At 37.9% G+C, this 22,006-nt stretch overlaps 3 protein-coding genes across 5 annotated transcripts; 2 read left to right on the forward strand and 1 right to left on the reverse strand.

Annotated features, from left to right (window-relative positions):
* The first annotated feature begins 18 nt into the window (after positions 1-18).
* Positions 19-4,331, forward strand: tprkb (Tp53rk binding protein). Its single transcript, XM_053650373.1, has 4 exons — positions 19-489; positions 2,327-2,449; positions 2,608-2,784; positions 2,906-4,331. The coding sequence occupies exons 1-4, from the start codon at positions 349-351 to the stop codon at positions 2,990-2,992; spliced, it is 528 nt and encodes a 175-aa protein (XP_053506348.1). The 5' UTR covers positions 19-348; the 3' UTR covers positions 2,993-4,331.
* srr (serine racemase) lies at positions 4,322-13,190 on the reverse strand. Of its 3 annotated transcripts, XM_053650370.1 has the most exons (12): positions 12,865-13,190; positions 12,638-12,685; positions 10,180-10,222; positions 9,833-9,882; positions 9,513-9,666; positions 8,782-9,367; positions 6,651-6,832; positions 6,310-6,491; positions 6,094-6,224; positions 5,845-5,993; positions 5,638-5,727; positions 4,322-4,694 (listed from the first exon to the last, which is right to left on the reverse strand). In XM_053650370.1, the coding sequence occupies exons 4-12, from the start codon at positions 9,848-9,850 to the stop codon at positions 4,453-4,455; spliced, it is 1,734 nt and encodes a 577-aa protein (XP_053506345.1). In that variant the 5' UTR covers positions 9,851-9,882; positions 10,180-10,222; positions 12,638-12,685; positions 12,865-13,190; the 3' UTR covers positions 4,322-4,452. The 3 variants fall into 3 exon arrangements, with proteins under 3 accessions (XP_053506345.1, XP_053506343.1, XP_053506344.1); XM_053650368.1 differs by lacking the exon at positions 12,638-12,685; XM_053650369.1 differs by having other exon boundaries at positions 12,638-13,190.
* A 129-nt stretch (positions 13,191-13,319) lies between these two features.
* Positions 13,320-20,506, forward strand: trmu (tRNA 5-methylaminomethyl-2-thiouridylate methyltransferase). Its single transcript, XM_053650372.1, has 11 exons — positions 13,320-13,514; positions 14,883-15,048; positions 15,320-15,426; positions 15,519-15,641; positions 15,744-15,916; positions 16,048-16,101; positions 16,195-16,261; positions 17,593-17,693; positions 17,782-17,926; positions 19,032-19,114; positions 19,868-20,506. The coding sequence occupies exons 1-11, from the start codon at positions 13,433-13,435 to the stop codon at positions 19,985-19,987; spliced, it is 1,221 nt and encodes a 406-aa protein (XP_053506347.1). The 5' UTR covers positions 13,320-13,432; the 3' UTR covers positions 19,988-20,506.
* Positions 20,507-22,006: the final 1,500 nt, after the last annotated feature.

Genomic DNA, 22,006 nt, shown 5'->3' on the forward strand with positions numbered 1-22,006 from the left:
GGTCCAACCGTTACCACGGTTCCGGCTCGCTACTGTAGCTCTTACTAAGACGTTCCGTCTCGCTACTGTAGCTCTTACTAAGACGTTCCGTCTGATGTTATGGGTTGGACTTTTGCCTGTTAAGTTAATATATAAAGGCAATCGGTAACTTAATTTCGTGACCAAATGCTCGTTTCGTTTTTAATAATAGTTACAATTGTATTATATATGTGTATATATAATGGAGTCGTGTAAAGTTACGCACTCGGAACCTTAATAGGGCTCATGGTGTCACAATATTATTATCCCGCCCTGGTGTATCCTGTGTAGTCAGGTTGAGATAGTTTGGAGAACTTTAGGATCTTTACGATGCATTTAAGTAATAGTTTGGAGCTGTTTCCGGAGTTCGCTGTGACTCAGTTGCTTTTCAAAGACGTTAAAAACTGTGCAGAATTGAGAAAGATGGCAATGGAGGGGAAAATAGCCGGCGCGCTGATAAACCCATCCGTGGTGAGTGTTTAGACACAGCTCAGTATATAGTAGAGTGGTGTAGAAGCCATTTGATGCTCTTCATACTTCAACTGAATGAACCTATCCTTAACAATTCACTTGGAATTATATAGGAATATGTGTTGGTGAGTGGAGTGTACAATTAAGAAGAATAAGAAAAGAAACAAAAGAAAAAGCCAAGCTGAACCTGATCTAAATTGCCAAATATTATTATTGCAAAAGGGGGAACAAAGCCCATTGTTATGAATGATTAAGGGAATTTGGCCTATGTGTTACCTCATATTTATACCCCTGTGAAACAGGAAGTCATGGTTGAACAATTTCCTGTTCCTGTTCGCCCAGGTGTACTAAATAAATGTAAAATATCAATGGGAATATACTTCAAATATATTTTTCTCATATGAATTCATAGGGGTGCCAATAATTGTTGCACACCTATATTTAACAATGTTTTTTTTTTTTTTAAATAAACCTGTGTTGTGTTTGCAATTGTTTGATATCCACCATGAGTGCAGAGTATTTTTTGTGAATTTTTTAAACAAAAGATCAAAAGGTTAAACAATAGACAATTTTTTCACAGCATACTTTGCTCATATTTACCAAGGGTGCCAATATTAGTGGAGGGCACTGTGTGTGTGTGTATATATGTGTGTATGTGTATGTATATATATATATATATATATATATATATATATATATATATATATATATACATATATACACACACACACACACACACACACACACAATGGTGGCTTAGTGGTTAGCACATTTGCATTTCCCTGGTTGTGGGTTCGATTCCTGCCTCCACTCTGTACGTGTGGAATTTGCATGTTCTCCCTGTGTTTCAGGGCTTCCTCTGGGTACTCCGGTTTCCTCCCCCAGTCCAAAGACGTGCAATATATGTTGATTGGCATTTCCAAATTGCCCCTAGTGTGTAAATGTGTGTTGTTCATGTGTGTAGTTGAGCCATGTGATGGGTTGGCACCCCAACCAGGCCCAAAGTCCCCGAGGATAGGCTCCAGGCTCGACACTGTGTAGGATAAGTAGTGTAGAAGATGAATGGATAAATCATTTTGATTATGTCACCATCAATACTGTCTACACCTGACTATCACTGTGGTAATGAAGGGACATTTGTGAAACCTAATAAATCAAATGACTTTTTATTTTGTCTTAGTAAATGGTCTGTGCTTATATAGCGTTTTTTTAACCATAGCGGCTCCAAAGCTCTTTACACTGGTTCTCATTCACCCATTCACACACACACTCACACACCAGTGGTAGCAGAGCTGCCATGCAAGGTGCTAACTTGAAATCGGGAGCAACTTGGGGTTCAGTGTCTTGCCCAAGGACACTTCGGCATGTGGAGTCATGTGGGCCGGGAATCAAACCTCCAACCCTACGATTAGTGGACAACCCGCTCTACCACCTGAGCCACAGCCACCCACATAATAGAAACTTTTGCACTCAGTTGTACCTGTTGCTGTATAGTTTACACAAGCCAAAAGGTTAAGCAAGAAAGGCTTTGTCACATGTATATATACAGAATACAGTTAAAAAAAAAAAAGTTTTTAATCTCATACCCCAGCTTGTTAGGGTGTTTGAGTTAGTGCGCAGGATTATTTAGCCATGGTACAGTACTTCAACAGTAGCAGCTTGGATATGCTTCTGCTCACAACCTTCTGCCCAGAGCCTTAACCACTGCCCCACTGCTATTGTCATTTTGTTTTTAATTCTGTGAAACCAAATGGGCTGGTTTGAGTGTAAATCTAGCAGAGATCACATTTAAATGCATGCATGCATGTATGATTTGACTTTCTCTGTCTGTGTGAAGGTGTTGGATCCCTTTCAAACACTACTAGCAGCAAATAAAGCAGTCCATGTGCAGAAGATTGGAAAAATGAAGACAAGGAGCTTATACTCTGAAATCATCTTCAATCTTTCACCAACAAACAATGTAAGTGGTGCCTCCCTATTATATGGCTAGAGCTCATGTCAAATATGGGTTTGGATTTGTGTTCGCTATAAGGATGACGTGTCCAAATGACACAGAACCATAACCACCAAAGCACCTCTGCCAGGTTGTAATTATTTTTTCTCCTAACTTCTGGACAGATCTCTGAGGCTTTTAAAAGGTTTGGGATCTCCGACAGTGACAATGCGGTTCTCATTGTCCTGGTTCATAACAAAGAGGAAGCATACAATAAGGATGATGTCCTGTCTAAGGTGGATGGCCAGCAGATCCCAGCTGATCAAATGTCCACCCTCAGTGATCTTGCCAAGATTAAAAAGGTGATTCATTTTTATTTCAGATGCACTCTTTCTTATAATCTCAGTTCTGTACCAGGATGTAGCCTGACATGAGATGTATGTCTCTGAGCATAAAATCCTGTCTTTGCTTGTCTCATTTCAGCTTTACAAAGTTGCACCCCAAGAGGAAAAGTGTGGAAATGTTTTAGATGCTGTTGTCTGCAGAATGGCTGCTAAGGATGTTGTATAGCTTACTTTTTATTACATTAAAATACCGGTTATATATTTATTTCTGTTTAAACCTTAGGATTTTTTTTTTTTTTTTTAACAATAAAAACAAATTTGATACAAGAGCTCCCTGCATTATGCTTTTATTTCTGAGAGTGTTGTGACAAATGTGGAAAGGTACAAGTGGCCAATGTTTTGTGTGGAGAGACATTTATTACTTCTGATGGTTTAGGGCACAGATACCCAACCCTGTTCTAATCTAACGTTAGCAAGGGTACTTTTTATTCCAAATACCATTTGTAGAACGCTACTAACATTACCCAAAAGTCTCTATACATAGGGGATTATGTTTACCAGCACCACGTCGGTTGTGCTTGATTCAGTGGATGTTCATGGACGTCCTCATCTTTTCGGTCGTTCCACAACACTCCCAGTCTTTTTGAATTTGTTAATAAGTTTGGCAACAGTGCCGTGCGTGACGTGCTTGCCATGTTTCCTATTAAAGTTCATCGCAACCTTGCGAGGGCTTCCCGACCCTGCCATGAGAACGATTTCAATACATTCTTCTTTTGTCAAGGCATTCTTAAAGGCATTGGAGACACTCGACTGAAATGTTTCTCATGATCTTAAAAACCTTTTGATCTGAAGGTGTATGATTAAATGTTTGAAATCGGTGTTGTAGACAGAAATATTATCGTGCCGAGGTATTCATTTCTTTCATTAGAAAACTAACGTTTTATTTACAAAAAATAAACGCATGACATTTAAAATAAAATATTCCGAAAAGCAGCCGGATTAGAGTCAAGATAAAGTCTTAAAGGGGTAGTTAAGTTCAAGACCAAAAACCATCAAATCTTTTTTGAGGCTAAGCATTTACTTCAACTAATTGATTAGTAGGCTTCATTCATGCGATCATTCTTGTGCAGGTTAGGTTACGTTTTCTAGAAGAAGGAATGACTTCTTGTCCAAATTAATCGATGTGAAACGAAAGGACAACATGAACATTTTTTTTTTTTTTTTTTACAAACTCTTGGTCAAAAACAAGACCATAGCCAAAGACTGAGTCAGAGACAAATCCAAGTCAATAAAGGAAATGTCTCCTGCCAAGACTCGAGTCCTACAACCCTAGCCATCCACAGCCAAGAGTATAGATCTCTAGGTGATCTCTAGGTGGCAAGGATGACCTTCCTTTCCTCTATGTTGGTCAAAGAGACACTAGCTGGCACTGAAAGTGGTATGTGTGTGGTAAAATGGTTACAGGAACATGACTGGAGGTTCCTGTAAGTGAGAATCCATGTCAGAATTACTATGGGGAAAAAAATATCATAAAGTCAGAAATTTGAAACGAGTTATTTTATTATGCAACCAACTTATTTGCTTTTAGTGTTTTCCATATATGAAATGTAATGATCTGGGTCTTCATCTACTCCTGAAAAATCTTTAAACAGATAAAGATAATTGAAGAAAGCGGTATTGTGTAAATCAGTCCAGGAAACTGGTAAGCTCATCTTTGCCCATGTTCCCTCCACTCAGGATCACCACAACGTTCCTGCCAGTAATGTCTGGTATTCTGTTGTTAACGAGGGCAGCGAAGGCAGCAGATCCTGAGGGTTCTACAACTAGACCGGCTTTGTAGAGAGCAGAAACGGCAGACTTGATTTCATCATCAGTCACCAACACTATCTCCTCCACATACTTCTGACACAATGCATATGGCAGGGCACCTAAGACACGGCACATAGAGCACACGCACCATGTCCGGAAGGTACTAATAAACATAACAGTGATTAAATCCAGCAGTCATTTTCTTCAAGCAATTCACAAAAGTGTTTCTATATTCACGCCTGGGTGGGCTCATGGCTCTCATACTCGTATACAGTATAAGATGCTATAGCATGGGTCGTCATCTGCATATCCATGTAGATATTTTAACAGACCAAGCATTCGACAAATACTGCAACAGAACTGATACAAATTTGGAGAAATAAACTCACTATAATTCACGGACTCGTGTTTTTAAACATGAACCTCAGGCTTATTTAATCAGCTGCATTTATATCTACCTGGAGGCAGCCAATCGAGAAAGGAAAGAGTTTTCACACACTGTCATGAATTTTTTATTTTATTTACGCTCTCTGGTCTGATTAGTGAACTGACAGCATGGCTTGTTAAATAAAAGTAAATGATGGAAACAGACAAATGGACAAAAAAGTATTTGTTCTTATTTACTTGATTTTTTTTTTTTATGTGTTTACTCTCTCCGTCAAATGTATAACTGATAGATCTCATCTGTTCAAGGTGCATGACATAGGCCTTAGTCAAAAATGCTAAAGTGAAGTGCTACTATGAAACAAAACATAACAACCTCAACCTGTCTTATTTATAGCCTTCAAATAATCAATAATGGTGAAGCATTAAAACGCAACTCTTGTCACATTCTGTCTTCAGTTGCTTATCTGGACTTTTGTAAGCTGGCAATTTTATATACTTGGACATTTTAGTTGAACTCCCCTGTGCTATAATTTTGGTTTCTTAGCTATGCACAGGTTAGCAAAAAGTGACTTTTATGAGGCTTGGTTATTCTGTGAAGCTAGAGTATGAGCAATCAATCAGTAATGTTTAATATGGTAAGCTCCTAATTTATATTTCCTGCAAAATAAATGATACCTGCAAATGGTGGTGCAAGACCAGAAGCGATGCTTTTGCTGTCCATTCCAACCGGTTTTTTCTCAATGAAGCTTTTGTACATGGTGCATGCTGTCAATGGTTTAAAAAATAAAAATAAAAAAAGCAAATTAACCTCAAGAATTAAGACATCAATTTACATTTTCCACCACAATCGACTTGTCCAATACACATTATTAATCTCCATACCTCCTTCTGGTTCCACTCCGTAAATTCTTGTGTCTTCACAACCTGAAAGCTTAATGGCTGCTGCTACTCCAGCCAGTAATCCCCCTCCACCACAGCACACTACTACCACATCCGGATAAGGAAGCGCCTCCAGGATCTCAAACCCCACACTACACCACCATACAGATCAGTACAGAGATGAGATATACTGCAAACTCCACTTAACTGCTTTAATAAAGTACGGTATTTCAAGAAGATTATATAATGCACCTGGCATGCCCTGTTATGAGATCCAGATCATTGTAGGAATGAAGGAAAGTCATTTTTTCCTCTTGAACACATCGATTGACGACATCCATAAGACACGGGGTCGGCACTCGTTCAACCTCGATGCCAAAACTCTGTTGATAACGAGAACGAATATTAAATGGGGATTTGCATGAATCACATTTTGAAGCATTATGCATGTATTTCCAGTGTGGTCACTTGTATTAGCAGAGCTCTGGAGATAGGAGACGTTTCAGGCATCACCACTTTGCCTTTAGTTCTGTAGTGTTTAGAGGCATAGGCAAAGGATTTCCCATAATTCCCAGCAGATATTGTGACAAAATGGCCCCCACTGGATCTTCGGGCGAACTGATTTGCTACACCTCTAATCTTAAATGACCCTGTTGGTGAAGAAACTTGAGCTGTAAATTTTTTTTACATGAATTTATATTAGATTTAGATATTTCGCTGATAGTTTCAGACACACTTAAATCCCCACCTAGGTTTAAACCTTAGTCATCTGATTTCTTGTGCATTAATATTCAAAAGCAGAAACTAACCAGTCTTCTGCATGTTCTCCAACTTCAGATAGGCGTTACAAGGCACATGGAGTGGCAGTGTGGTCTGGCTCCAGAGGATCATGGGTGTTTTGATCACTCCCAAAGGGCTGCTCATGACTGTCTCCCGAGCATCATTAAGCATTTTGAGTGTAATGCCTTCTGCTACCAGGTCCTCCATGTTGCTGTGGGATGGGAATAAACTCAGTTAGATGCCATATCTGCTTATTACATTAATTACTCAGAGTCTGGTTTTGAGAAGTGCTTAAGTTCTTAATACGACCTATTGCTGCGACGCTGCCTTTATGCTTTTATGGGTGTATTAAAGGAGCAATTTGGTCCACAATTTTCTCCTTACCCCAAATGTAGTTGATCAAGTAAAACTGTTTTGGTGTCCGAAAATTGTGGATATTTAAATATGTTGTGAAATGAATCCTTGGATACAAATATTAATATATATTATAAGGAAATAATTTTGATCCAAAATTCAAATGTACCCTTTGCTATGTAGCTTGCAATACATACAAAATGCCCAGTACACCAAAATGATCTTCCACACTTTTAGATTAGTAAACCTGATCAACATTATCTTACCAATAATGTTTACTAATCACAAACTGCTAACAGAAACAGTGTATTTAACCCTTACTCATAGGCCAACCCCCCCTCATTATATTCACACGTTCCATCATTTTTCCATCTCATAATATATACAGTGCTGTGAGTCCGGATTTCTTCTGTTTTTGTATACGTCTCACATTAAATAGTTTTAGATCTTCAAAGAAAATACAACATAAATCAAAGGCAACCTGAGTAAACACACAATACAGTTTGTATTTAAAAAAAATTTTTTATTGAAGCAAAAAAAGTTATCCAACACCCATCATCAATGTGAAGAACTAATTACCCTCTTAAATTTAAAACGTGTTTGTGTCACCTGTACTAGCAATAACTGCAACCAAATGCTTCCGATAACTGGAGATCAGTCTTTCACTTACTTCTAGGACTAGGATTTACTCCGATGCTTTGGATCATTGCTTTGCTGCATAATCCAGTTGCGCTTGAGTTTCAACTTACAGACCGAAGACCGGACATTCTCCTTTAGGATTTTCTGGTAGAGAGCAGAATTTACGTTTCCCTCAATTATTGCAAGTCGCCCAGGCCCTGAAGGAGCAAAGCATCCCCACACCATCACACTTCCACCACCATGCTTGACTGTAGATATGAAGATCTTTTTGTGGAATTCTGTTGCCAGGAACCTGGAGCAAACCATGCAACATTCATCATCTGGCCAATTCCTTCATATGGTGTAGTAGGATGGTGGTGGCCACATCATGTTATAGGGATGTTTTTCAGAAATAGGGATTGAGAGACTTGTCAGGGTCAAGAGAAAGATTTAATAAATGGAATGGAAAATGAAAAAAAAAAAAAAGTACCAAGACCTTCTTGAGGAAGAACCTCAAAAGGACCTCAGATAGAGTGATGGGTTACTTTCCAAGAACCTCCTGAAACACACAGAGAGGAATGGGAGAAGTTCCTCCATTCGAAGTGTGTCAAGAATATAACATCACACCTGTAGAGACTTAAGGCTAAAAACTTGTGTTTTTGTGTATGAGACATACACAAAAACAGAAGAAATCAGCAAATACTTTTTCACAGCACTGTGCAGAAGCTCATGCTGATTGAGTAGAGAATAACACCATCCCTCCCATTCAGGAAGCACAGCCAACTGCGATATTTTGGACTTGTGGCTACAGATAGCTTTAGCATGGCCGAGATTTAAACTCCGGATATCCCAACAATAAGGAGGATATTTTTCTGTTGCACCACTCAGGAGACCAATTCAGGAATTTATCTTCAGTAACATCTTAAGCCTTGTTAGGGTTGCTGTGGATCCAGAGCCTATCCCAGGAATAATACTGTAGGTGCTGTATAAATGTGATATTTACGTTTTTCCTTTTGAACAACTTTGTGTCATCTTTGTCATTATGGAGTATTTTTCTGTGTTTGGTGACTGAATCGATCTATTTTTGAGTAAAATTGTAACATAATGAAATGACAGAAAATATTAAAGGGTCTGAATACTTTCTTAATGTAAGGTTTTTATTAATTCTAGAAAATGGAGAACACTAACCCAGAGGCAGCATGTGTATGGCTTAGTCCATTCGTTTGCAGCAAGTCTGGATTAGCAGACATGTGTCGTCTTTGAATGTGCACTTTGATGTTTTTCTTGTTCAGAATCAAATTGCAGAAGCAACACGTGATTCTTTTGGGCCTTGATGTCAGTACTTTGAGGCTACCAGCACAGATATTATGGGTTGGGTTCACAGACATAAGAATATCCTGGCTGTAAGAGGGTGTAACTGGGGCAGTCAAAGAACCAGGCAAAGATGGAGGACTGGCTGACTTGACTTTAATGTCAAGGACATTCAGGCTCCCTGTGACACTGTCTTCACTGCACTGAGGGTCTGAGCCATTATTGTCACTGCGTATAGGTACTGAGGTGTTGACTGGAGGGGCAGAGTTATTACACGATGCTGTTGTAGTGCTGGGGACCATTGAAGAACTACACAGCGAGGACACCTGCATGTTTATGGGCAATCCGCACTTGTGTATATGCTCAGTGAAGTAATTTCGTGAGATTATAGTCTTCTTGCAGGAGCAGCAATGGTAGTGGCTGCTTTTACTGCATCCTAGGTTGCATTTGTAGATTTTTTTCTCTGTAAGAGAGAGACATGATGTGGTTTTATGAAATAACGTCTAAAAAATAACATGCACTAAATTAAAAAATAAAAAGAGGCTCTCATCAGGGACAAACCTGTAACCACAGATTGTATAAAATATGCAGCTCATTAATCTCTTTACCTTGAAATTCAATCGCTGTTTTCTCGTGAGTTTGTATATGAGCCACAAGCGCCGCATATTCCCCCTTCCTGTTGCAGAACTGGCATTTATACTTGTCTGGGCCAATACAAATAGGTTTAGGCCGTTTCGCTTTTGGGCAAATAGTAACATGAAGCTGCAATTTAAAAAAAATGTGTTGAAATCAGACACTTTTCAGTTAAGGAATCTGGTTAAACTGGTTGACTGAAAAATTCCTTTTATGATGATCAAAACAGTCTACATGCATTAGCATGATTAGCAGATTAGCAAATATAGACATGATACACAAACAAGTGTGTTACCTCGTTGGACTGTGGCATTACAGCATGTGATGATTTAGTGGAGTCAAATGCTGAAGAGTACAAAAACCAGGGATTATAAATTAGTGCGAGGCCAAAAACAGGCACAGGGTAGAAAATGCAACATGTAATAATCACTTAACTGAAACGCACGTAGCTGCTAGCAGCTGCTTTTAATTGCAGAAGAGAAAAATTGCTCTTAAATATAGACTTGTACAGGGATAAAATAGATAAATAAATAAATAAATAAAACACCTCAGACTCTCTCACACACGACAAAATCACGATTCACATTTTTATCTAATTTTAAAGAGAGTAAAAACCTAAAGTTATCAAGATAGCCAGCTTACCTCAGTTCAACGTCTCTTCTCTTCTCTTCTCTTTCTCTTGAGGCTGAAAGAGCAAGAAAGCATCTCTGGAATCCGTTTTTGTGTGAAGGATGGAAATGCAAAATCTTTTGTCTGAGGTACCCCAATCTCTCCTATAAAACTTCTACAGTTCTACACCTGACCTTCACACCCATATGCGCTTGTTAAACATCTCATTCCAGCCTCCATTCTTCTGGGAAGGCTCTCCACTAGATTTTGGAGCATGACTGTGCGGGTTTATCCATTCAGCCACAAGAGCATTAGTGAAGTCAGGCACTGATGTTGGGTGAGGAGACCTGGGGTTGATATTTCAATTCATCCCAAAGGTGTTCAGTGGGGTTGAGGTCAGGGCTCTGTGCAGTTCTTCCACATCATCATATGCAAACTATATGTTTATGGACCTCGCTTTGTGCACAGGGGCATTATCATGCTGGAACGGGTTTCAGTCCCTCCAGGATTACGCGATTTTGCGATCACAGAAGTTAACGTAAAATCAAGCAAACTCCGCAATATTCTGAGGAGCTTGAAACTTTTCTAAATTATCGCAGATTCGGGCCAAGACGCGTCATGCGACATGATAACAACGCGCATTCAGCCAAAGCCCTCTTCGATTCAAGCGCGTCGAACATGAGCACCGCTAACAGGTCTCATTTACCAACAAACATCACTGTGAAAGACAGTGCAAAACAATTTTGTGCAATTGTAATTTCACCAATTCAAGTAGTTTTCTGCAACAAAAAAAAACCCTCAGCAAGTTGTATTGCAAATTTTGAAATCAAGCATTTTTGGCTGCAACAATCACAAAAAAAAAACAAAAAAAAAAACACCTGTCTTGGAGTTTTGGAATTGAAGCTTGGGCCACTTAGTTACAGTGAAGGGAAATCTTAAACCTATAGCATACCAAGACATTCTAGACAATTGTGTGCTTCCAACATGAAACAGGAAGTCATGATTGAACAATTTCCTGTTCCTTGTCACCCAGGTGTACTAAAAACATGTAAAATATCAATGGGAATATACTTCAAATATATTTTCTCATATCAATTCATACTGGTGCCAATAATTGTTGCACACCTATATTTAACAAAGTTTATTTTTTAAATAAACCTGTGTTGTGTTTGCAATTGTTTGATATCCATGAAAGCAGAGTATTTGTGTGATTTTTTTTTAACAAAAGATCAAAAGTTAAACAACAAAGACAAATTTTCACAGCCTTCTTTGCTCATATTTACCAAGGGTGCCAATATTAGTGGAGAGCACTGTATGGGTGTGATGGTCAGGTGTCCACATACTTATACACATACTTTGTGGCCATATAGTTAGTGTGTGTGTGTGTTAAAAAAATTTAAGCTGAAAGTCTGCACTTTGACATATTCCTTTTCATTTCAACTCGAGCACTTTGTGGTAAACAGTTACAATAACAATAATTTTGGCAATGTCGAAATTATATTCATTTTATTACATTATTATTATTATTATTATTGGACGACGTGTTTACGGCCACAGAAATGCACAATTGTGGGGGTTTTCCCATTTTGTTTTCTATTGACCCAAAAGACAGAGGCTTGCAAATGTACAGGTCAAAGTTCACGTAGATAGGGTTGGTGCAAAACAAAAGTAACCACAAATGTTCCTTTTATATTAAAGCTGGAAAGTGTGGTTCACTATAGCTCATAAATTCTGTCAGTAACACTGTCAGTAAACCTCTTGCTCCAAAAAGATCATTGCTCTGAAAAACTCAGTCACCAGGGTCTACAAAAATAGTTTCACAGATACACTTATAAAAACTGCTTCAAATAAGTGCATAAACACAGTGCAAGCCAATGATACTGCAGCACAATTAATCCCATCCGCATCTTATTCTGTGGTATTGGGAAGCTTTGCCAATTAGGAAACTTTTAGCTAATGTTAAATATTGGGTTTCATTGAATCTGGTGTATTGTCATGCCACTGTGTCACTGAACAGTCTGACATAATCACTGGTGGGTCAACAAAATATAACAACAGCAAGAATTTAGCTGTTAACTGTGTGCCAGTGCTTTTGTTTTTGCTCAACATGTACAGCTTCAGTTAAAAGCAGTAGACTAATGGCAGCACGTGCAACATGCATCATTGTTAATCCACTATGCTGAGGTCACGTGCACACTAAAATATTATTCTGTATAATGATGATGCATGTTGATAATCTGATTATCCAAAGCATGCATGTTTAACCTAATGGCATGATAAGAAAAATGAGAGAGAAGATAAGACGAGACCGCCCTTGTATTCTGCTTTGAGCTTAATTCTTATTCTTTTCTGCAATGTCTTTTCGTGTGCATTGTTTATCAGATTACTCAATCTTTCTTTCTTGTCGCCATGCTTGAGTAAAGATCTAAAGACCATACCAAATGCAACAAAATGCAACGAAATGCACAAGCTGGATCTGAGAAATAGTTACCTAATAGCAATAGGACGTCCCAGCGCGCGACACTAAAAAGTTCCCAGCCTACCGTGCAAGTTAGATCAGAGTTAGATGCATTCATATGGAAGGTTCGGGTTTAAATATTTATAAACGCCACATAAAAACCACATCTCAACTTTCACTTTCAAAATAACTCGTGTAAAAAATAACAACAACACATGTATTAATAGTGAATTAATAAACGTATACAGTACACCACTCACCTCTGCTAGACTATTGGCTAAAAGCACAGGAGCGCTGCAGATAATCTTCCCCGGATTTGTGGTTAAAAACGAGCGTTCCGTATGGAAAACGCCTTCCTAGTACTCCATTAACCACACGTGATATTTACAGTATTAATCACTCAATGATGTTTGTAAAACCCCGCTACCTTATCTATCCATGTTTCCACACGATTTACTTTACAACTTGTTTCTATAAAGCTAGTCATTTGACAAGAAACTACCCACCGACGTCCGTTAAATATAATAAACGGGAGAAAAACAATAATGGCCGGAAATACGTTCCGGTTGTAAAGGATTTAAATGTACAGAGCACTTCGAGTAAGATGTCACTGGTTATTTTTGACTTTGGTTATAATATTTTGATTATTTTATAATGCACTGGATAGTGCGTCAATATACTAAAACCAAAGAACTGTTTCGGTTTCCTATCGGACAATGTTTTGTGTAGGTCCACAAACATGGAGGCGCACTGTACGCGAACATGACACCTCGGACACATATTCTGGAGAAATAAAACGAATAATCTGGTATTGGGGTAATAAATGTCATGGGTGTAGTGAGACATGTCGTGTGCGCCATGTCTGGCGGGGTGGACAGCTCTGTCGCTGCTCTTCTACTCAAAAGAAGAGGTGAGAAATTCAATACAATATCGGATTCTGGTGCTTAGGGCACAGGGTCCTGGTCCTGGTCCTGAAGTACCTCCTGTCATGCACATTTAGTGTTTTCCTTGCTTTAACATACCTGCTTCAACTCAGGAAGGGCTGCTAAATAGCTGATTAGTTGAATCAGGGCAACTCCAGGACCAGGATTGGGAACCTGTGACCTAGACAATATGGAAGAAAAAAAAAATCATAATGACATTTGACACAAAACCATGAATCATTTTATTTTTCCTGAGAATATTTTGTACTTAGTAGTGCTATACTAAATGATTATGATGTCAATGAAAAATGATGTCATCCTGATCAATCTTAAGTAAGTAATTTTCTTTTTATTTATTGAAAAATTAATGGAATATTAACTTCCCACTAACACAAAAATCACTCAGATGTTGGCCAATCTTTATCCATGTCAGATCAAGATCTTACCAATGGCTTTTTCATATATTGCAGGGAATATCACAAGTACTATAAGTAGGTGTGTATTCACAATATAGCGTCATCTCTCTGTTGTAGAAGCATTTATGAATAACATATTCATGAAAGTATATGTTATTGTAATTTAGGGATGGACGATATAGACTTAAAACTGTATCACAATATTTCATAGTATTTTATTTAATGATTTATTCTTCTGCGGTAAGGATATACATGATGATGTGAAAATAGTAACACTATTCAATACTATCTTTTTGGCCACGAGTAACATCAGCATACAGTCTTGAGAGCTGTGCGAACACGAACATTGATCCAAAATAGTAACACTTAATCCTAACCATTATCACGTGCTAAACGATACCAATTAAGTAAACTAGAAAATAGAATATGAATTTCCAGTGTTAATGCAAACACCGATACTCGCAGTATTCGTAATCTACGCCCAGGAAAAACAAATGGAAATGTTGTTAAATAAATAAATAAATAAATAAATAAACAAACAAACTTTTCTTTTGTAAAAGTGCATATAATGTTTAAATAGTGCAAACTTTACAAGTCCTAAACTGTGCTGCAAAACATCAAAACAGTCTATAGACACAATAATGATTCAAATCAAGTTTGAAATGCAAACACCGATTCTGACTTCCCTCTCAAACTACATACTAGGGTTGGAACTCCGCTATGCTTGTTCTCATTCTACGTGTGAGATCCTCATAAACACGTTGTCAGCTATATCGTCCATATCGCAGGATGATAAATTCGTATCACGGGGAGGAATTGTGCTGGTATATTATGAATGATACGATATGGCACAGCCCTATTGTAATTACTCAGGTGACTACATGTGTATAAGATTTTAGTGTATCAGCAGTTCAATTGTGCTAGATGTTTTGACTTTAGGTTACCAGGTTACGGGTGTTTTCATGAAGAACTGGGACTCTCTGGATGAGAGGGGTGTGTGCAACTCGGAGAGAGACTGTGAAGATGCCTATAAAGTGTGCAGGATGCTGGATATGCCATTCCATCAGGTCTCCTATGTCAAAGAGTACTGGCATGAAGTGTTTAGGTATGGTACTTCATTGGTATTTTTGACAGCTGAGGTGCAGCTCAAGTGCAGTTCTGTATATCAGGCATCCAGCACAGTTCGGTTATTTGTGAACCATTCTAAAACATTTATTCCACATTGTATTCAGTTAGTAATATTGTGGGTTTTTTTTAAAAATTTTAATTCTGTTTTTATTTACTTTTAATTCTCCATTTACTCGTCAAGTCTGTTTTTTATTCATATAATTCATTTAATTCATTCTCTTTTTTGTCACTTTTTTCCCCCCTTAAAGTAATCTTCTTAGGGAGTACCAGAAAGGCAGGACACCAAATCCAGACATAATATGCAACAAACATATCAAATTCAAGCACTTCTATCAGTACACAGTCAACGTGTTAGGTGAGGCTGTACACTTTGAATACTTTGTGTCATTGTGTTTAATGGTGATGTTGATGTGTAGTGATGAAAAAGCTATTCTGTGTACTATGCAGGTGCTGATGCCATGGCGACCGGCCACTACGCGAGAACATCTCAGGAAGACGAGGAGGTTTTCCAGCAGACACACAAACCGGCAGCAGAGTTTCTCTTCAGAGATCGTTTTGAGATCAGAAATCGTAAGTCTCTGTGCGATGTATGCAGTCATGTCGTCACGTCGCCTTACGCCATCTCTTTAGAAAATAGCGCGGGTGAGTTTTTAAGGATCTCCTGTTTTCTAGCTGTGAGGCTGTACCAAGGTGCTGATCGCGTCAAAGACCAAACTTTCTTCCTCAGCCAAATCTCACAGGACGCCCTGCGGCGGACTATCTTCCCACTGTCTGGACTCACTAAAGAATTTGTAAAGAAAATGGCAGCCGAGGCAGGGTTCCAACATGTCCTGAAGAGGAAAGAGGTAATACGGCATGCTTGCTATAATATTTCTGTCCTTTAGACATTTTGCATTTGATTTCTGACATGAGAGATCATACATGCATGCACAGTTTGACCTGAATCGCTAAACACAACATGCATCATCTCTTCTAGAGCATGGGAATCTGCTTCATTGGTGAGCGACATTTTGAGGATTTTATCCTCCAGGTATGTGTTATTTTATACAGCGTAGAGGAATACAATACTACCTAAAGTCATGAAACCTGAGGCTGACCGAATGTGGAACTCTTTCTGTGACAGTATTTAGAGCCTAAACCTGGACATTTTGTCTCCATTGAAGATGGGAAGATAATGGGAAAGCATAAAGGTATTTTTCCATATATTGTGTGTTGTATGAAAATGTTGTAATCTATACCGATACCAGGATTATTTTTTCATCTTACTTGACTAAATGTGTAAAGAGATGTACTTTTGCCCTTGTCAATTAGGCTCTGTTCTTCCTCCACATTTTGTGGCTAAATAGCAAATATAGTGCATTAGGTAGGGTTTCGGTTATGTTCTGTATTGTTAGTTATGTTGTATATTGTTTTATAAAATGAAGAATATTAGTCAGTATAATGTAATAATCACCCACAGAATGTTGGTATGCATTGTATATGGACTGTTGTTATTTACACTCACCATCCACTTTAATAGGAACACCTGTACACCTGCTCATTTATGCAGGTATCCAATCAGCCAATCATGTGGCAGCCGCACATTACATAACATCCTGCAGATACAGGTCAGGAGCTTCGGTTAATGTTCACATGGGGAGATGTGTAGTCTGCTGACTGCTGTGTCTGAGAATCCCAGGAGATCAGCAGTTTCTGAAATACTCGAACCAGCCTATCTGGCACCACCAACCATACCACGGTTAAAGTCTCAGAGATTTTTCCCAGTCTGATGTTTGATGGGAATATTAACTGAAGCTCTTGACCTGTATCCGCATGATTTTATGCACTGTGCTGCCGCCACATGATTGACTGATCAGATACCTGCATAAATGAGCAGGTGCACCTATTAATATGGATGGTGAGTGTATGTGAGATGTTATTATTTATGATAAGGTTTTTATTTGAAGTGTCTGGCCGATGAGCCCATGAGAATTTGGCCCTACATCTAAACATTTAATTGCTGATCCAGACAACATGTGCATAAAAGCGTTACTATTTCGTCCAGCCGTCAGATAGGGTGCAGTGCGCTAGAGCTCACTAATTACAGTTGCGTATGCGAGCTTGTGTTTAACGTTGATTAGTAAGGTTTGCACACTCACATACTGTGTATTTTCACTAAAGATTAAAGTATTGGCACAATTGGCTGTGTTTCTGTAGCATGGATAAGCATTATTTGAAAGGGTTCTCCTCTATATTTTCATAAAACATTCAAATATTGTAATATTCGTACGCTGATATTAAAACAAACTCACTGTATCTGATCCGTACTGGTTCAGTCTGTGAGAGAGAAATGCACTGAGTCTAAGAGCATTTTTAATGTAAGTAAAAAAAATGTGTCAGAGGATGAGTCCAGAGAAACGCCATGTAATGAGCCTGGATTTAAAGCGCCGTTATAAATGTGTTATTAATATCAATTTGTGGCACTATAATATCAGCTAATCCACTGTGTGTATCGTGACATTATTGTACGTTTTCCCCGCAGGCTGGTTCACGTTTACTTTGGGACAAAGAGCCCGGATAGGAGGGCAAAAAGATCCTTGGTTTGTGGTGGATAAAGATACCACGACTGGTGAAATATTTATCGTGAGTTATACATCATTTATTGCTCGTGGGACCTTTTTGTTATATAATGTTTCATGTTATTGAGCTGAAGCTTATTCCACTTTCTCAGGGTCCTACTACCAACCATCCCGCACTGCTCCGAGACACACTACGGACAGATCGCTTCCACTGGATAAGTGGAGAGCCTCCTGCTGAACTGGTGCACACACAGATGATGGAGTGTCACTTCAGGTTCATCCACCAGATGCCTTTAAGTGAGTCATAATATATAAGGAATAAAACACATTGGGGGGTGCTGTTACATAGAGGGGAAAATCATTCGAAGACAGAGTGATGCCATGCAGCCTGACGTGAAGAGGAGTTACTCTTACTGCCCTGAAGCTGCTTATTTTTCAATAACCTCGTGTGTTTTAATCCTAATATACAACCGTAATTTGACAAGTTTTCATTCATTATTGAACAACACGTAATAGGTTTTATTCATTTACGTATAGTTACATTTAATGTTGAGGATCATCAACCAAACTAGTTGCTGTTGTCGCTTACTTTATAACAGCTTTAAAGGGTAGTTCCCGTACAAGCCTCTCTTTTTTTTTTCCCTCTTTAAGTTAATAAGACAAGCGCTGTATCATGATCAGCTTATCATGTTACAGAGAAACTGCAACATGCAAAACCGTCTGTTCTATTTCAGTCAAACTTAGTGACGGCTTTAACTCGGACTGTTAACAAGCACTGAAACCGGAGACTCTTTCCAAAAATGCCAAATAATGTCTCCTTGATGAAAACTATATTGTTTAATATAATAATTTGTGTAATATGAACTTCCAATTCAATTTTATTTGTATAGCGCTTTTAACAATGGACATTGTCTCAAAGCAGCTTTACAGAAACATATAAACACAGGATACAGATTTTAAGTGTGTGGATTTATCCCTATTGAGCGAGCCGGTGGCGACGGTCAAAAAAAAAAAAACTACCTAAGATGATATGAGGTAGAAACCTTGAGAGGAACCAGACTCAGAAGGGAACCCGTAACCTGGGTAACAACGGATAGTGTAAATGAACCATCAACACCTCCTGACCAATCAGATTCATGAATTTAACAGCACTGTGGTCTAAAATAGTAATAATTTAGTACTACAGTACATGTCATACATTTTTCATTTATCCATTAGCAGGTGCATTTATTCAGAGCGACTTACGATTCATGTAGGATCCAGTTTAAGATTAGAGCTGAGCAGTTAAGCCTGACTTTATGAAGTGGCCTAAACCTTAAGTGCTGTATTGTATTTTAATGGGTGACTACAAAAAAACAAACAAATGAATCCCGCTGTAAAGTTGCGTTTGTGTATTTCTCAGCCCCCTGCTGTGTGACTCTGAATCTGGATGGGTCAGTCTGGATAATCACAAAGCAGCCACTGAGAGCAATGACCCCTGGACAGGTAAGTGTAATTACTGAAATGTACTGTATGTTCTATTAAAGTTCTATTGAAGTGTTGATTTGATTGAACAGGGTTTGCAGTAATCAGGCCTGGTTGCGACTAGTCCAGCTGAACCCCATTACGAATGCAGTTTCATAGATTTGGCAAATACATTTTCACACAGGCTCAGTTAATATTGGATTATTTTTGCTTCAATAAATAACATTATCATTTACAAACTGTATTTTGTGTTTACTCATGTTGCCTTTGTTTTATCTTAGATTTTGTTTTAATTTCTGAAACTATTTAGTACGAGATGTACACAAAAACCGAAGAAATCACTTTTTCACAGCACTGTAGTTTACATCACTGAATTACAGCACAGGTTTGTGTGCTGCTTAGAAATTGACCATCTTTGCTATCAGACCTGATTTTAATTTTGGTTTGGCTGGTACAAAGACCTGATCATAGTAAAAAGTCATTTTATAAATGGATGGATGCATATTACCAGGGTTATTCCTTTATTACAGGATATTTAATGAATCAGTTTGATTTTTTTAACACAAGGAACATCTTCATTTTTGGCTAAGCTTTTTTAAAGCAGTTTTCCAAATCCCTTTTTTGTCCCCAAAGATAGTGTCCTATATTTATAGAGGAATGATGTTTTTATTATTAATTCATTATTACAGGGAGAAATATTCCACCTAATAATGATTTAACCCGTCCTACACTGTAATATTCGCTCAGCGATCAGTATGTGCATGTCTCTTGCAGTTTGCCGTGTTGTATAAAGGAGATGAGTGTCTAGGCAGCGGGAAGATTATTCGACTGGGCCCCAGTGAGCACACACTCCAGAGAGGCCGCAGTCAGCAGCTACCAGAGGCAGCCAGCTGAAATGAACCAGCACACGGACTCACGTACATTCACACACTACCTCACATTTCATTCTCACCCACGTCTGAAGAGGAGCACAAATAAGTAGACTTTTGAAATGTTCGTGGACAAATTCAGTTTTCTGCAAAAAAAACCCCCCAAAAAAACAATGACATTTAATCATTTTAAAACGCCCTGGTTTGATGATGGACTCTACCCAGAATGCTACATGCTGTAGTATGCCATGTGTATTAAATGAATGCACTATTTGTCATATGTAGATGACTAATTTAAGTCATTAAAATGTCTACCATGCTACCTGTCATTAAAATGGATTTTTGATGGTTTAATATATTATCTTGTATGTTTATTGAACTGAGTTTTTTAGTGTTTAAAGGCAGATATGATATTTGATTTGATGATCACATTGCGCCTAAGACTTGCCTATTGCCTTAGAAAAAAAACTACAAATTTATTCCGATCTCATAAACAGGTTTTTTTTTACCATAAAAAACAGAACATATGTACGTAAACCTTAGAGATGGCACAATGTTGAAATGGAGCAATGATGCATTCTCTCTCTCTCTCTCTCTCTCTCTCTCTATATATATATCTATATGAGAGAGAGAGAAAGAGAGAGTGTGTTCTCTCTCTTGCCCACTAGAGGGCGCGCTGAGTTTAGTTAGCAGAAAAAGTTGTTGCTGAATAACCGGGATTAGATTGTAATTATTTATCATCAATTTTCATGTTAGTTTCTTAGCTAATTAGATTCTGGAAAGACTTCTACATTTTAGTTTTACTTAAAAAATAAGTTTAATAAATTTTTATTTGCAAAAAATGCTAACCATGTTTTGCTTGGTAGTAATAAAACAAAAACATAATTTTTTAAAATTTATTTTTAAATGTGTGGTTGTTTTTCATTCATTGTCAATTATTTGTTTTGTTTCTTTTTTAATTTCTCTTTTATTTTCATTCTTCAGTTTAGATTTTTCCTCACTCTGTAGTTTTACATTTTTATTTTATTTTGCTGTAGTCTAAGAACATTCTAGATGGATGGATGAACAGACAGACAGGTAGGTAGGTAGATAGATAGATAGATAGATAGATAGATATGATGCTTCAAAAATACAATTGCAAAATGTAGTACAAGCAACAGAAGAGAAATCTATGGTGAATTAAAAAATTGTGAGCCATTTTATTTTGCATTTTGTGAAATGTCATTTAGGAAATTTATTTATTCTCAAGCGTTTTATTTTCATATTAATAGTGTTACACCTTCTTACCATTTTTATATTCTGGTTGTTCGATTCAGATGCTTAGTTCAGGTGCCAGATTTATATAAAGTGGGCCACTTGCTTGGAAAAAGCAAACACATTTAATAAACTCCCTAAATCTAAACACATTTGGGCCTCCATGACTCTACGGGCACAACACATTAACAGAATACTAGTTAATAAGAAACCAGGTTGTTTTCCAGCTTACATTTGTTCCCTAAATTCACTGACTGGCTCTTTTATTTCGTTCCTCACTGCAGATCGGGTTTCATTCCCTTCTTCTTTCCTAAGCCTGGCTTCAGTTGATCCTTTTTACTTTGCACCTTCCAGTGCTCTCCTTCTGACTGCTTTGAACCTGCATTATATAAAAATGTATGGCGGCATAGTAACTATTATCTGAAGCAAATTTGAAGCAGTGCTTACATTTCAGTCTAGCTTTAATTAAGATTAACAGGTGGTTCACTTTATTGAACATATTTGTGCAGTACCAGATAACACAAAATCTGTAGAAATGTGAACTATAGTAGCCTATAATGATTTAGCCCATACAGGGTCTAAATGCACTAGAGTGCAGTTTATTGGACTGGGTTTTTATTTGGCTGGGTTCTCCTACTGGGCTAAAAACTCCCAAAAATAGGCTCTCACACCCACACCAGTTAGCCTAATGCAGGATTTTCATAGGCTAGATTATTTTATCCTGACATATAACAGCCTATTAATAATCATCTTCATCACTATACTTGTTTTTTAGTAGTGCTTTTCTCAC

This window comes from Ictalurus furcatus, chromosome 19 (genome assembly GCF_023375685.1).
Source record: "Ictalurus furcatus strain D&B chromosome 19, Billie_1.0, whole genome shotgun sequence".
Taxonomy (NCBI): Eukaryota; Metazoa; Chordata; class Actinopteri; order Siluriformes; family Ictaluridae; genus Ictalurus; species Ictalurus furcatus.